Source organism: Lolium rigidum, unplaced genomic scaffold, assembly GCF_022539505.1.
Source record: "Lolium rigidum isolate FL_2022 unplaced genomic scaffold, APGP_CSIRO_Lrig_0.1 contig_64209_1, whole genome shotgun sequence".
NCBI classification, from domain to species: Eukaryota; Viridiplantae; Streptophyta; class Magnoliopsida; order Poales; family Poaceae; genus Lolium; species Lolium rigidum.
Genome location: NW_025901219.1, coordinates 1 through 15,203, shown reverse-complemented (window position 1 = coordinate 15,203; position 15,203 = coordinate 1). Strand labels below are relative to the sequence as shown.

At 42.4% G+C, this 15,203-nt stretch overlaps 1 protein-coding gene across 1 annotated transcript; it reads left to right on the top strand.

Annotated features, from left to right (window-relative positions):
- Window positions 1-815: 815 nt before the first annotated feature.
- LOC124681983 (putative wall-associated receptor kinase-like 16) lies at window positions 816-1,583 on the top strand. Its single transcript, XM_047216751.1, has one exon. The coding sequence runs from the start codon at window positions 816-818 to the stop codon at window positions 1,581-1,583; it is 768 nt and encodes a 255-aa protein (XP_047072707.1).
- Window positions 1,584-15,203: the final 13,620 nt, after the last annotated feature.

Below are 15,203 nucleotides of genomic sequence, written 5' to 3'. Positions count from 1 at the left end.
AGCAATATACCAGCTGTATCTCAGATATGAACCAACATATTAACAAGCTGGATAATCAATCCAACTGCATCCATATAGGTGCGGACAGAGACACAAACTCACTAAACCACGATTCTATTTTTAAGTCATTAAATTCATGTCCTAGTATAACAACCAATATCACTGTTTGATCCTACAATACGAATACTCTTTCGGATCGGTTTAACAGGCGTGCACGTGGCGCGCACGTAGTTTAAGAAGTTGCTTTGGCCATTATTTTGGTCACTAAAATATAAAATATATGTCATAAAATTATATCATTGAAAACCTTTTTTGAATACGAATCTAATGGTATAGGTCGTGTAGACATATAACTTATATTTTGTTGGTCAAATTAATGATCAAGTTTTGTCTTGCGCGCATGTTAAACCGATCATGATGGATTAGTATTCTTTGCAACACAATATCCACACGTAATAATAGTACCTGCATATCATGATGTGGATAAACGTATTACTTAACATGTATCTAGTAATTAAATAAACTGAATTAAGGTGCATTAGTCGTGTGTAACTTATTTACATGATATATTCATTGCAGGCATGACAGTTGGAGTATTCATACCTATTGTCATTCTCCTTATAGCATTCATTATATTCCAAAAGAGAAAAATGGACAAACTTTTTGAAAAGAACGGAGGGGAGATGCTTAAAAATGTGAAAGGTCTCACAATATTCACAAAAGATGGACTAAAGAAAATCACAAAAGATAATGCAGAGTTTCTTGGAAATGGAAGCTTTGGTAATGTGTACAAGGGAACTCTTTCTGACCAAACCATGGTGGCAGTCAAGGCATCTATCAAGGTAGATGAAGCTACAAAGGATGAATTTGTTGATGAAATTGAGATCCAGACACAGATGATCCACAAGAACATCCTCAAGCTCATTGGTTGTTGCTTGGAGGTGGACGTTCCAGTGTTAGTCTATGAGTTCGCATCTAATGGGAGCCTCCAAGATGTCCTGCACGGTAAAAAAGATAAAGTACTCACCTTGGACTCACGTTTGGACATTGCAATTGGCTCTGCAGAAGGGTTAAAATATATGCATAGTTATGCAACTCATGCCATGAGACATGGTGATGTCAAGCCAGACAACATACTTCTGGATGACAAGTTGACACCAAAAATAGCGGATTTTGGGTTGTCTAAACTACTCAAACAGGAATATTTCGCGAAGGTTGTCGTTGGGTGCATGGGTTACATAGACCCAATATTCATGAAAACTGGCCTTTTGACACAGAAGAGTGATGTGTACAGCTTTGGAGCAGTTTTGTTGGAGCTCATTACAGGGAAGAGAAATGTGTATGATGAGAAATTTTGTCTAATTGTTGAGTACCGAAAAGTTTATGAAAATGAAAAGAGTGGGAGGGCAATGTTTGACAACGAGATTGCAACTGAAGAAGATATCATTGTCCTTGAAGAAATGGGAAAACTAGCGATGGACTGTCTAAAGGAAGACTTAAATGATCGGCCAGATATGACAGAGGTAGCCGAACAACTTGTGATGATTAGGAGGAACAAAAAGTTTGGCAAATCAAACCGTTGAAATCCTAAGACCATTGAGGATATTACCATATACAGCTCTCCTACCAGAATAGAGGTCAGTGGAACTACTAGTGCCATTATTTCACCGAAATCAACTCCCAGCAACTTGGACATCCTTCCTAGTCCATAGGCCATTAAATGCAGAAGACCAACACAAATATTTGTATCTTGCTATATTTCAAAGATTCTCCTTAAGTTGGGAACATGCAGAACACTATTGCAGTGTGTGTTTTTTAGTGATTATTGTAGTCTGTGCTTGATACCACTTGTGGGTAATCAACCAAAATAAATATGTAATGTTCAGTACTTCCTCCATCACAGTATACACGGCGTCCTTTCATTTTCATGCATTTTCACTATCAGCCCTTGATTAGGCGCATTTGCATTAATGAGTCAATTAAGTGGGACGGTTTTGGCTCCAATTTCCTTTCCATCTCGTGAACGCTGGAAAAAAAGACACATGCATATGGCCTTTCCTTTTATCTCCACCAGTGCATGCCCGGAAACGCTTCGAGTTATGGACGGTCAACGCCGGTAATTACGTCTTTGGTTGCCTAACGAAAGCAGCGATTTTTGCGCACAGCTGAAACGAAATAACACTCAATCACCGATTACCTTGGTCCCAGAGAATTTCCAAACACGCCGTGTAAACTGTGATGGAGGGAGTAATATTTTTAGTCTATGTTTTAATTCATTAAATTAGTGCTGATGGCATTGTAACTAGAACATTAGAGAACACTTTTCCGTGCCCGCCCAGCCTAAAGATAGAATAATAGATGTGTGTGTAATTTTTATGGTAATTTTTTTTGGCACCACATAATTTCAATAGTAAACACAATTTGATTTCTTGTTTGGCTGATGATTTATCCATATCGTATCAATGACTTATACGATTAGACATGGTAAATAATCTAAGAAAAAAACAACATGTAACATGGAGATGGCTAAATCTCAGTATTCTAGGAGAAAACTAGCAATTTGCATGGTTGTCAGTATCGTGATATAGATCCTAGTATCTTATTATACCAATAATCCTACCAGACTGAAACTATACGTATCGCACTGTGTATCCCAATCTGATGGTATCATTGTCACAATGCGATAGCATGCCTTGAATGGTAGTATTCTGAATCTTGTACGACAAACGATACCACATAAGTTAAAACTAATTAAAGATTTAGTTAACATGCTAACATCAGTGAACTTTACAAGTAGGTAATCGCTTCACTGGTTTCTGTGGTGGACTAAACATACTATTTTGTACCTTTTCATCCTCTTGTGGTGCTGGGCTGCATGCTCCAGGTATAGAATGATATACCACTCTCTCAGGAGAATAATATGACATGCCACTATGTTTTCCTAGAAAAAACTGCTAGGTAACTATTTAATACGTAAATCGGTTGTATTTTTTAAAAAATAATAGAAATCTCATAGTATCGTGATACTCAGAACGCTCGTTACCTTCTCTAGTTACTTTATTTGAAGAGAGGGTAGATGTCAGAGCGATCGGCAGGCTTAAATCCGGGTGAATCAGTTCTTCTGACGGTTAGCTCGGTTTGAGTATGATCATTTGAAGCGATATTGTTGATGGAAAAACGATACCACCTAGTATCTCGATACTAAAAATCTTGGAAATATGTTGCTATGGACTATAGCATATTTTTTTTCGAACATGGAGCATCACCCCAGCCTCTGCATCAATAGATCCACACAACTATTTATTAAACCAAAAGTACGGAAACAGTTTACAAAAAATTCAAGATTACACTCATGGGAAAGCTAAGGTCGACACATGAATCAACCAAAGGAAAATGCAACACAAAGACATCCTATCCATTTGCTAATCTATTAGTGTGTCGCCATCAAGTAGCCCGGAAAAAGAAGTCCTGAGCAACCACTAGCATCCGGTTGCATCCAGTAACCATACCCTCCCAGTTTTCCAATGGGAGAAGGAAAACCCATTGTTGAATCCAATGAGCAGCGCGTCAGATAACCTGCAAAAAATTAGTTCCATTTTGTTTATTAAAGATAATGTCATTCCTAGTCCTCCAAACGGACCAGCATAAAGCAGAAACACCCACACGAATTTTGTGTTTATCCTCCTTATGTACACCATTAAGCCATTTACCAAACATATTAGTAACATTAGCTGGTGGAGGGATATTGTAAGTGAGATACACCATACGCCAAATAATTTTTGCAAAAGGACAATGAAGAAACAAATGGTTAACAGTTTCAGTGGAATCACAAAAATAATATTTTTGACACCCATTCCACTTCCTTTTAACTAGATTATCCTTAGTAAGAAGCACTTTGTTACTAAGGAACCACATAAAGATTTTATTTTTCAGTGAGATCTTTAATTTAAACAAATATTTACAAAGGAAAATAGTATGTCCATTCATCATATCAAGATACATAGACTTAACTGAAAATATACCAGAATCTATGAGCTTCCAAAAAGACACATTAGGTTCAGTAGTTAAAGTAATTGTCATTAACCGTTGACATAAATCCAGCCATTGTAACCATTTGTTATCATTTAATCCTCTTCTGAATGAAATATTTAAAGGCGTATGTGCTGAACCGTTGAAACAAGGACATGTTTATGTTGAACAATGTTATATAAAGCTGGGTATTGTTGACATAACGGGGCATCCCCCATCCAAACGTCCTCCCAGAAACCTAGTAGTCATCCCATTTCCCACTTTAAAAAACCCCCTGTCAAAAAAATCTTTCTTTACATGCATAAGTCCTTTCCAAAATTGTGAATCATTAGGTTTCGCTTCAGCTTGTGAGAGTGTTTTATTCTTGAGATACTTATTATACAACAGTTGCTGCCACATATCCTCTTCCGAGAGCAATTTAAATAGCCACTTACTAAGTAAGCATTTGTTTTTTTAACTCAAGTACCTCAATCCTTAGTCCCCCTTGATCCTTCGGTCTACACAAAATATTCCATCTAGATAGACGATATTTTTTTTTATGCTCTTCAGATTGCCAAAAGAAATTAGATCTATAGAAATCTAGCCTTTTCCTCACTCCCACTGGAATTTCCAGGAATGATAACATAAACATCGGTAGACTTGTTAGGACCGAATTAATTAGTACAAGTCGATCACCATAGGAAAGTATTTTCCCACGCCAACCGCTTAGCTTAGAAGCAAAACGATTCTCCACGGGATTCCACTCCGCATTTCGGAGTGTCCTATAATGTATTGGGATACACAAATATCTGAAAGGTAAGGATCCAACTTCGCACCCAAAAATATTTCTATACTAATGCTCCATATCTTTAGCCTTACCGAAACAGAAAATTTCACTCTTATGGAAATTAATTTTCAGTTCTAATAGTTGTTCAAAAATGGAAATAATAAGCTTCATATTAATTGCTTTAGCTATATCATGCTCCATAAAGAGAATCGTGTTATCCGCATATTGTAATATAGATATCCCCCCATTGATCAGGTGTGGTACGTAGTAAACTTCCAACTTTTCCATCATCCTTAGCCCGAGAAATAAGAATAGCCAACATATCAGCAATAATATTGAAAAGTATCGGTGATAAAGGATCACCTTGGCGCAAACCTTTCCTAGTTTGAAAATAATGTCCGAGATCATCATTTACTCGAATACCTACACTCCCCCTTGCACATAGTGTTTAATCCTCTCACACCAAATAGGATCAAAACCCTTCATATGAAGGACTTGTTGCAGAAAAGACCATTTTACCTTATCATACGCCTTCTCAAAATCAATTTTGAAAAGAACCCCATTGAGCTTTTTCCTATGCAATTCACGTATTATCTCATGGAGAACTACCACTCCTTCTAAAATATGTCTTCTTGGTATGAATGCTGTCTGTGTCGGCTTAGTAACTTTCTAGTCTACTTTTGATATTCGATTTGTTGCAACTTTAGTTAAAATTTTGAAACTAACATTCAATAGACAAATGGGTCTATATTGTTGTATTTGAGTAGCATTTTCCTTTTTTGGTAGGAGAGTAATAACTCCAAAATTGAGTTTATACAAAGACAAAATCTCCTTTCTGAAAACACTCAAAAAGTGCCATCAAATCTGTTTTAATAACATCCCAAAAATGTTGATAAAATTCAGCCGGAAATCCATCAGGTCCAGGTGATTTATTATGTTCCATTTGAAAAATAGCTTTATGAATTTCCTCAATTGAGTAGTCCATAATTAATAAATTGTTTTCAATAGCCGACAGTTGTGGGATATCCCCAATTATACTTTCATCCAAAGTGACGGAACATGGTTCTGGGCTACCAAACAATTTTTTGTAATATTCAGTTATATATACTTTAAGATTATCATCTCCCACTATAGTACCCTCATCTTGTTCTAGCTGAAATATTTTCTTTTTTCGATGTCTCCCATTTGCTATTAGATGGAAAAAATTAGTATTATCCCCTCCTTCCTGAATAAATTTCACCTTAGCCCCTTGTGCCCATTTAATTTGTTCATCACGCTTAATTTTGTTTAAATTATCATTAGCCGCTTTCAGCTCCTCACGCTCAGAAGGAGATAACGGTAAGGATTCAGCCTTAATATCCAAAGTATCAATAATAACTAATAGTATTTCCTTTTCTCTTTTATATTTCCCACTCAAGTTTTTCGCCCAGCCACGTAAAAAATGACGTAGGTGTCTAATTTTATTCTGCCAAGTTTGTATAGGATTTTTTTCCAATAGGTACCTCAGCCCATTCTGTTGCCATCATATCATGGAAACCATCCTGCTCTAACCAAGAGAGCTCAAAAGAAAAACGAATCTTATTGCCAACATGAGCTTGACGACCAACATCAATAAGTAAAGGTGTATGATCAGAACCCACCCGAGTCAAAGCTCGAACAGATACCAATGGAATTTTTTGCTCTCATTCTACACTAGCAAGGACTCTATCAAATTTTTCATAAGTAGGATTCTCTCTTCTATTTGCCCAAGTAAATTGTCTCCCCGACAGTGAGATTAAGATTTTCAATTATTGCATTAAAAACAAAAGGCCACCAAGGAATGAAATTATCATTACTTTTCTCCTCTGATCTTCTTAAAATATTGAAGTCACCAGCTAGCAACATTGTGATGCATTGCCTTTGTGGTGGAGACCTAGAATAATTTATATCTCCATACACGCAGTATCTGGCAAAGAATGTTAAATCAAAAGGATTAACTGCTCATCGCATTGGTTGCATCGATGGAGTACCTATACCCTAGCAGGGAACCAAGAAAGGCCAGAACTAGCATGGTGTCTTTATCCACCATAACAACTATAGCCACTAGTGACAAATACTTGAGAGAGATAAATGGTTGCAATGTTGGAGGGCAGACTGTTTCATATCCTCAGTTCTCAACAATAAACGTAAAACATCTCCTCAGACAATTAGAAGATATAATAGTGCATAATTATCAAATAGAAGAATCATGAGGGAAACATGTGGAGAAAACTAGATTTCATTTATTGAAAACCCAATAGATGAGATAAAAATATTACTTACAAATGTAAGCCTGTTGCAGTTTATGCATTTCGTATGCCTCTGCCGCTCCATGCTGGTGGACTGCTGCTGTTTTGCCTTCACGCTTGTGGGCGTGAGTAGGAGCCAGCTATCTAGCACTCTTGCCTTGGGCGGTGGCATCCGTTCCATGCATGCCTCGCGCTGCTGCCTTGGTTGTGTTATTCATGCGCCCCTGTATGTGGGTTCCTACTATCGAGCACCGCTGGACCCACTAGTACAGATCGGTCAATCGCACACAACTGAAATGGCATGTCGCATACAATAAACCTAACCATCGCTATGTAAGGGTGGACGAGACAGCTAAATAAAGCACATGGTTCTTAGAACCGTGTGCGACCAGACATGCTCGCATACGCTAAGTCTAAGAAACCATTTGCGATAAGGAGGCCTGTCGCAAACAGTTTTCTGTACTCTACTATGTGTTTCTAACAATCGGTGTTTATGCTAATCGTCTTCTTTTTGGAAACATCACAAACAATTTAGTAATCACCTAGTAGTTGTACCTGCATATCCAGCTGGACTAGTAACTCAACCAACATTTCACAGTACCAAAATTAAATTATACTTGATTGTACATTTGATACAACACTTGCATACATGCATTATGACATACATTCGATTGCTAGCTATACAATGAGTCATTCCTAATTACGTCTTTGCCTTCTAGACAGGTCCCTGAAAAGATCTGCCATAGTCTTTCCAAGATCCTGGTTTGTAGCCTTTGTTGTACCTTGTTTGCCGCTTTCGTGCTTCTTCGTCTTGGTTACTTTTTTGTCTATGTGATCTTAACATATCCTCAGATCACGGCATAAGACCGGTAACCAAGTCTTTTCATGTAGTGTTCCTAGAATTCTATCCCTATTATAAAATGTTAATGTAGAGTTAAAATATGATATATGTAGCATAAATAGTTCTAACATAAATATATTTGTATATCTAGACTAGCTAGAGATAACGGATCATGTCAATATAACACAATATTAGTACATCTGCAGTAAACATTAGCTAGAGATAACAGTGTGCCAAATTAACATAATATTGTATTACCTCTAGTCTATTTTAGTCGACGCATTGAACTACTTATCTGTGTCAATAGATCTAAGCATCACATCACTACATCTGCAGTAAAACATTAGCTAAAAACACATATCACGTCAACATTGCAGTAAACAATATAATCGAATCTAGCCACCAAAACCAGCGGTGCTTAGAGTAGATCTAAGCTACAAATACAAGCTGACCATGCATAGGTTAACAAGGCAAAAGTTGCGGGAGGGCAAGGGCGCAGTCTCAAACCATCATGGCCATGGTGGAGGTTGGAGGTTGATGACGAGCCGGAAGGATGACCGAACTAATCAGTGGAAGGTCCAGCCTCCGAACGCGTGGATTGGCGCGATTCCACGGCCAACGTCCACTGGGTTCATCGGCATTCGACGAAGAACTCCGGCTGAAATCGAGCTTCCGCATCGCTGACGAGATATACGTAGTAGTCTAAAGAGGGAACGGCCACGGAGTGAAGTGAGAACGGATAAGATTCCTTGTCCTATTTTATACCACACAGAGGGGTGCGTTAGTTGGGCCCGATGGGTAAAAATGTGGCACACGAGCAGACAGAAATAAATCGTTTGCGAATTTTTGTTTTGCAAACGATTTACTCCAGTAAAATTGTCTGCGCTTATTTCTAACCTGAACTCTTAATTTAAACTTGTACTATAGATAAGAAATGAACTACTTGAGCCTAGTGACCTGAGAGTAAAACTAATTACATATTATGAATCTAAAGTAAAATGCAGCTAGTATGGAGACATCACACAATGGTCATTCTGGAAAATATTGTCTGTGATACCCTACCAGAGGGCTAACTTCAGTTAGAGCATCTCCAACATGCGTGCTATATAGGTCACGCGCTATATGAATTGCCGTTTTGCAGTGTGGGATCGTAAAATTGTGCCTCTAACAGGTGCTGCAAACGGCGCGGCGCTGTCAAATTTTTTGAGCGCGGGCCGGTTTGCCTATCTGAAGCGCTAAACTTTGGGCTCCGGCTGCAGCGCGCGGCATCGCTCGACGCACGCGCGAACAAACCCGTGTTGAAACCCCCCCCCCCCCCCCCGCCCTCAATCCCTTGCCGCCCCATCGCCCAATCCCTCGCTGCCCCATCGCCCAATCCCTCGCCTCCACGTGGCCACCGGCGCAATTCCACCCTACTCCATGCCACCCGCCGCCGCCGCTTTCGTCGCGCCGCCGCCCCATGCGCCAAACCCTAGCGGTGGCGCCGACGCCGACAACACAACCGCCGCTGCCCAAGCTCTCTTTATCCCACCGCGCGCGACGCTGCACACAAGCGCCTCCGCGGCGCAACTGGCCGCCGCGCAGGCCCCGGCAAGGCGCGGGCGCCGCCGAGGAGGAAGATGCCGACGTCCAAACGCCCGTCCGCCCCCCGGGCACCGGTAACCCGCCGCCGAAGAAAGTGAAGGCGACCGCGACCCTCCGCGCGCAGCCTCCGCCGCCGCCTCCACCAATGAACCATCCACCGCCGGCGCCTCCGTCCGGCGACCCATCCAGCGCGCATACGGTGTATGAGGAAATGCCGAGAGGTAAAGAACACTTCTTTTCATCCAAATTTTAGTTTAGATGCATACATAGCCGGAGAATAATGAATTTCATTGCAATGTAGAGTCGATGATGATTCTTTCATGGATGCAATGAATATTGGATCTTCGTTTATGAATGATGACACCAGTGAGGGATGGAAGGAATATGAGGATATCGATGAGGAAGGAGAAGGGTTGATTGAACCGCGCCATCCCGGTCGGTCGGCGAACTACACCATAGCCGAGAACAAGTTGCTTTGCAAGACATGGTTGACAATTGGAATGGATCCAACAACCGGTACCGATCAAACAAGAGACGCATATTGGATGAGGATGAAGGAGTACTTCGATGCCAACAAGACAAGTGGGAACGAGCGAACCATGCGTTCTCTTCGGTCTTGTTGGTCGGGCATCAACACCGATTGCCAAAAGGAGGCATGGGAGGCATGACCTGCATGGGAGGCATGTCCAGCATGGGAGGCATGTCCGGAATGGGAGGCTTTGGAGGCATGGCCGGCATGGGAGGACCAAGCTATGGAGGAGTCTTCGGAGGGACTATGGGAGCATCGGTGAGTGGTGTGTATGGAGCCATGGGAGCACCACCGGGAGGATTCGTGGTCTCGATGGATCCTACTATTCCTCCTTCAACCCAACATGTCGATGAAAAAGAAGCAAAATAAGGTGATGATTTGGAGAATGCGGAAGTGTGAGATGCATTTGTGATATGCAAATTGTGTGTTGCACTTTGTGTCTATTTGAACCATATGTTGTGTGTCGTTGTTGAACTACGTCATGTTGTGTGTCTTTCTTGAACTAAGTGTTGTGTGTGTTGCACTTTGTGTTCATTTAAACTATGGTAGATCATTTGTTTCATGATTTATGTGAGTGTTTGATTTTGTTGAATGCATAGGAGTGTAGAAAATTGTTTTCCGCGGCGCGCGCTCCCGGCAGAGGAATCTTTTTACCGCCCGAGCACGCGCTGCATAATAGAGCGTCCGGCGGGGAAAATTTCAGTGTAGCGCGCGCTATACGTTTACAGCGCGGTTGAAGCGACATTTAGCGCGCCGAAATTTAGTGCGTCTGTTGGAGATGGTCTTACATCAGATGACATGGTTGTGGGTGGCTCTAAGCGTGTGCAATGAGCTTCTTTCTAGTCGATGCCATAACACACAAATAATATTCGTAAGTTCAGTCATATAATCAGGGGATCAAATATAAAAAATATTCGTAAGTTCAGTCATATAATCGATCAGGGGATCAAATATAAAAATAATAGACGTATATTTATTAAAATTTTCAATCAGTCAAATAGAAATTTCATTCAAATAATATATACATATATATAACCTCATTACAATGAGGATTGGCCATTACTTCAACAATAAAAATTACTGTTCTACACCATTTGAAACTACGTTGAGGCGATCCACGTGGTTATTGTAGCCTTGTAGCTGCCAACAACTCCTAACTAACTCAAAGGTGAGGCGAGCATCTACGGCGGCATACTTGATTTTGTTGAAGTGAAGTGGAAAGTCCGCCCATCAGTCCCATCTCAGGGCTGCTATCTTTGGATCCTTCTTCAATAGGTTTGTCCCAATGTACGCATTGCCCATATCATACAAAGAAGCTAGCGGATTGGCAGTCGGGTTTAGGATCTCCTGCTAGAGGTCGATCGCCACTGGAATGTCGATGCCATAGTAATCCAGCTTGTCGATGTCGTTGCCGATAGCAGTACCGTAGAAGACAATTGAATCATCGTTAAGGAACTCACGTAGGGCTTGCGGCACATCGTCGGCATGGACAATCTGGAAGACCAATGTCTCGTATGTGAAGAAGAGCTGCGGGGCGGTGGCGCGCTGCCTCTTCTCCAATGGAAGTTGAGCCTGCCTAACATTCTTCACCGCGTCAGTGAACTCATAGTCCAGCCCGACGCATTTGATCGATGCAGCGTCCAGGAACTTCTCCTTCACTTCATGTATCCACCTCTCCGCCCTCGACGCACGGTGGGTTTAGGTGGCCTAGAAGCTCATCCCCACCTAGTCAAAGTAGTAAAAAAGAGGAGGGTGGTGCGGCCTCCATTGGAGTGGTGCGTCGGTGTTCATCGTCTGGTGTGTGGCGATCGATCAAGAGGCAGAGGAGAGATGATCGAGAGTCTACATTATATCTACTATGGACTGGTACAATGTAATGTGAATCGACAACAAAATTTAATGGAGAATTTTGATTGGCGTTCCCGCGGACATAATTGCATAGGAGGAAGTATTTTCCAGCCGTTTGGTATTATGCCTATCCCACATGGCACCCGAAAAATAATCGTGTGCGACCTGATTCGGTATTACGTCGTAAATTGTGTGACCTATACATGGCTAAGACGAAATTTATTGGAACAAAGCACAACATTAACTGAATGCTGGAGTGGCGCATCATATGTACGTTTAACAATAATAGTGTATGGATTTTGCAACATAAATATATTAAATAATGAATTGTCTTTAGTCAGAACAGATATGAACCATATATGGTTGGAGAGAGGAGGAAGGCATCGAGAAAGGGAAAAACGGAATCGCCGAAAATTCACACACAATTAAGCAAAGAATGCAAATATTTTTTCTTAAGCCAATGGTTTTTTCAAACCATATCATGTGCATAAATTCACATACGCTTATAGTTTTTCCCGTTTGCTATCTAGCCGCGTCGTGGGCCGGCGAAGTCTTACGGTATGTTTTTTCTGTGGTTAGCGTTCGGCCGCACAACCACACACAAAATCTTTTCCGTGTACCATTGCGGTTCTTAATAGGCCAGATCTGTACTAGTGACTCGTCCATGTAGTGGCCCTGCGTACCACTGCATGTTGTAGTTTGCTGGCCGTGAAAATAACATGTGCTAAGTACCAATCAGCAAATATCACATCTCTCAGAGTGGTACAACAGAAACATAGTTGGTCCAAACTTACTTAATATCATTACAAACCAAAAATGTACATCATAAGGGAGCTCCTCCTGGATCCGTAGAGGATAACTCGGGAGCTCCAATTGAACTCTACAAAGCCTAGGAACTAAAGGTAGAACTAGGCTTAAAACCATTACTACTTGAGCAGCGCTATTCTATATTGTTCGGTGCTGCTCGACTACTACTAAGGTAACCCTACTATCTTATGCCTTCTCCTCAGCTTCTTCAGCTCCGTACTCGATCAGGTAGTCCACCACCCTTCGATGGCCCCCTAGAGATCTGGCTCCTCGTAGTAGACATCCTCTGTGTAGTCCGATTCCTCGTTGTTCCCCTCAGTGGTGTTCTGCCAATCTAAGCAAGGGATTTAAAGAGGGATGAGTACGAGTGTGCTCAACAAATTCATTATAGGAAAGATGTGTTTAATGCACTAGCTATGGCCATGAACCAGAATGTCTAAGGCAATGCATGTTTTTGTAAATATTTCTTCAAAATGTTGCTTTTATTCTGAAGAACTATGTCCGCTAGCCTTCACCGGGTGTCTAGAACTTCATGGAGTTCCTTTTCAGCAGCGTTCGTAGTTCCAAACCCGGGACAAGGAGTGACAAGCCACAATTTTATACACTCTGCGGAGGTGTGTTACTTTACCCATAAGAGAACTTATCCTTGTTACCAGCCGAGTCTAATTCTCGTTCACACTTCCTTGGTGTGAGGCCAGGTATAAGTTATAGCCAATCACTGGACCTTCCCGTGACCCCGCATACCTACCCTTTTGTAAACCACTGGCCTCGATTGACTCCATGAGCAATCCCTGGACCAGCCCGTTACATTCCATTATAGATACAACCTGCAGTAGAAGCTATGAGGGCTTCCTCCCCACCTAACAATGTACATGCTGGCCACCTGCAGTTGTATCCGTTGGTATGCGAGAGGGAAAATAACAGCTGACTACTCCTTCTCACTTCAGATCTTATGGTAAACACATGTATTACTGTTATCACCAGAATTTGACCGGATCAGAGGTGGGCCGCGATTGAAGATGGGCTTGAAGAATATACATAGAAGAAATACATGAATCGGCCTTGTGTATCAAGTTTGGGCTAGTTTGCCCGTGTATCACGTAACATAGTAGGATGCGTGTCGGTTAGAAGGAGTTTGGGCTCGTGCCCGGTTGGGATTATTCCCACGTTAGAAAGTCCCCCGGACTATAAATATGTATCTAGGGTTTATGGAATAAACAACAATCAACGTTCACCACAAACCAATCTCGGCGCATCGCCAACTCCCCCGTCTCGAGGGTTTCTTCCGGGTAAGCACCATGCTTCCTAGATCGCATCTTGCGATCTAGGCAGCACTACGTTTATTCGCCGTTCATGCGTTGCTCGTACTCGAAGCCTTTTGATGGCGAGCAACGTAGTTATCATAGATGTTTTAGGGTTAGCATTGTTCATCATATCATATGCTATCGTCGTGCAACCCTTAGGCATCTAGCCGCCTTACGCCTATCCCGGGTGTAAGGGCGGCCCCCGCTTGATCATTGTTTAGTAGATCCGATCCGTTATGATTGCTCCTTGTTCTTCAAGGATTAGTTTAATATCTGCATTGTTAGGCCTTAAAAACGGGTCGAAGGATCCAGTGGCGCGTAGGGTGTAGTTTGCTAGCCCTAGACAGGATGTTCCGGGATCAACTTCGTGTTGGTTTTTAGGCCTTGTCTAGGGTCGGTTTACGATCACCGTGCGTGGCCGCCGAGGCTCGATCACGAGTAGGATGTTCCGATTGTGCGGTGAAAACCCCAAATCGTAGTAGGTCGCTTTAACTTTATCTTGATCAAGCAGGACCACCATCTGATCGTACACCTCGTACGCATCATGGGTGGATCGGCTCTTTGAGCCGATTCACAGGATAACCTGAGAGCCGATCGAGGCTCGTATTTAACGTTTACGTGTATGCCATGCAGGAAACTAAGCGAGGCATCATCCACACCTTCCTGACCAGGTATAGGTCAGGTGGCACGCCTCCTGCATCGGCATCGGACGTGCGTGCGAGAATGCTTTGCGGGCCGTCGCTCGGAGGGACCAGGGGCCAGCCGCGGTCTCGGGAGATTCCGGCTCTACGGTGTTGCCCGTCGCTGCCCGCCCGGTGGGTTTCCGACCGCAACACATTCGGCACGCCCGGTGGGACAATCTTCGACATTCACCGCATCGCCATCTACATCCGAGATGGCGGAAGGCACTCCGGTCAAGTACGAGGATCCGGCCGAGGAGCTCAAGAAGAAGCATGACGATATCAAAGCAGTCCTCGAAGCCGACCTCATCGGCTCTTTTCACTGAGAACCCGCTCACATGGCATCGGGTGGAAGGGGTTCTCACTGAAGGCGCACTTGATGGAGTGGACCTGTCCGCCCCGTCAGAAGAACGCACCAGGTCGCTGCGTCAGGAGATCAACTTCATGGTGGCTCATTCGCTGCACCGCCATTCTGAGAGCCTGGTGAACACTTTGGAGCGTGTCGCTCTGCGCGTGATCCAGGAAATCATGAGCCATCAGTATTCTCC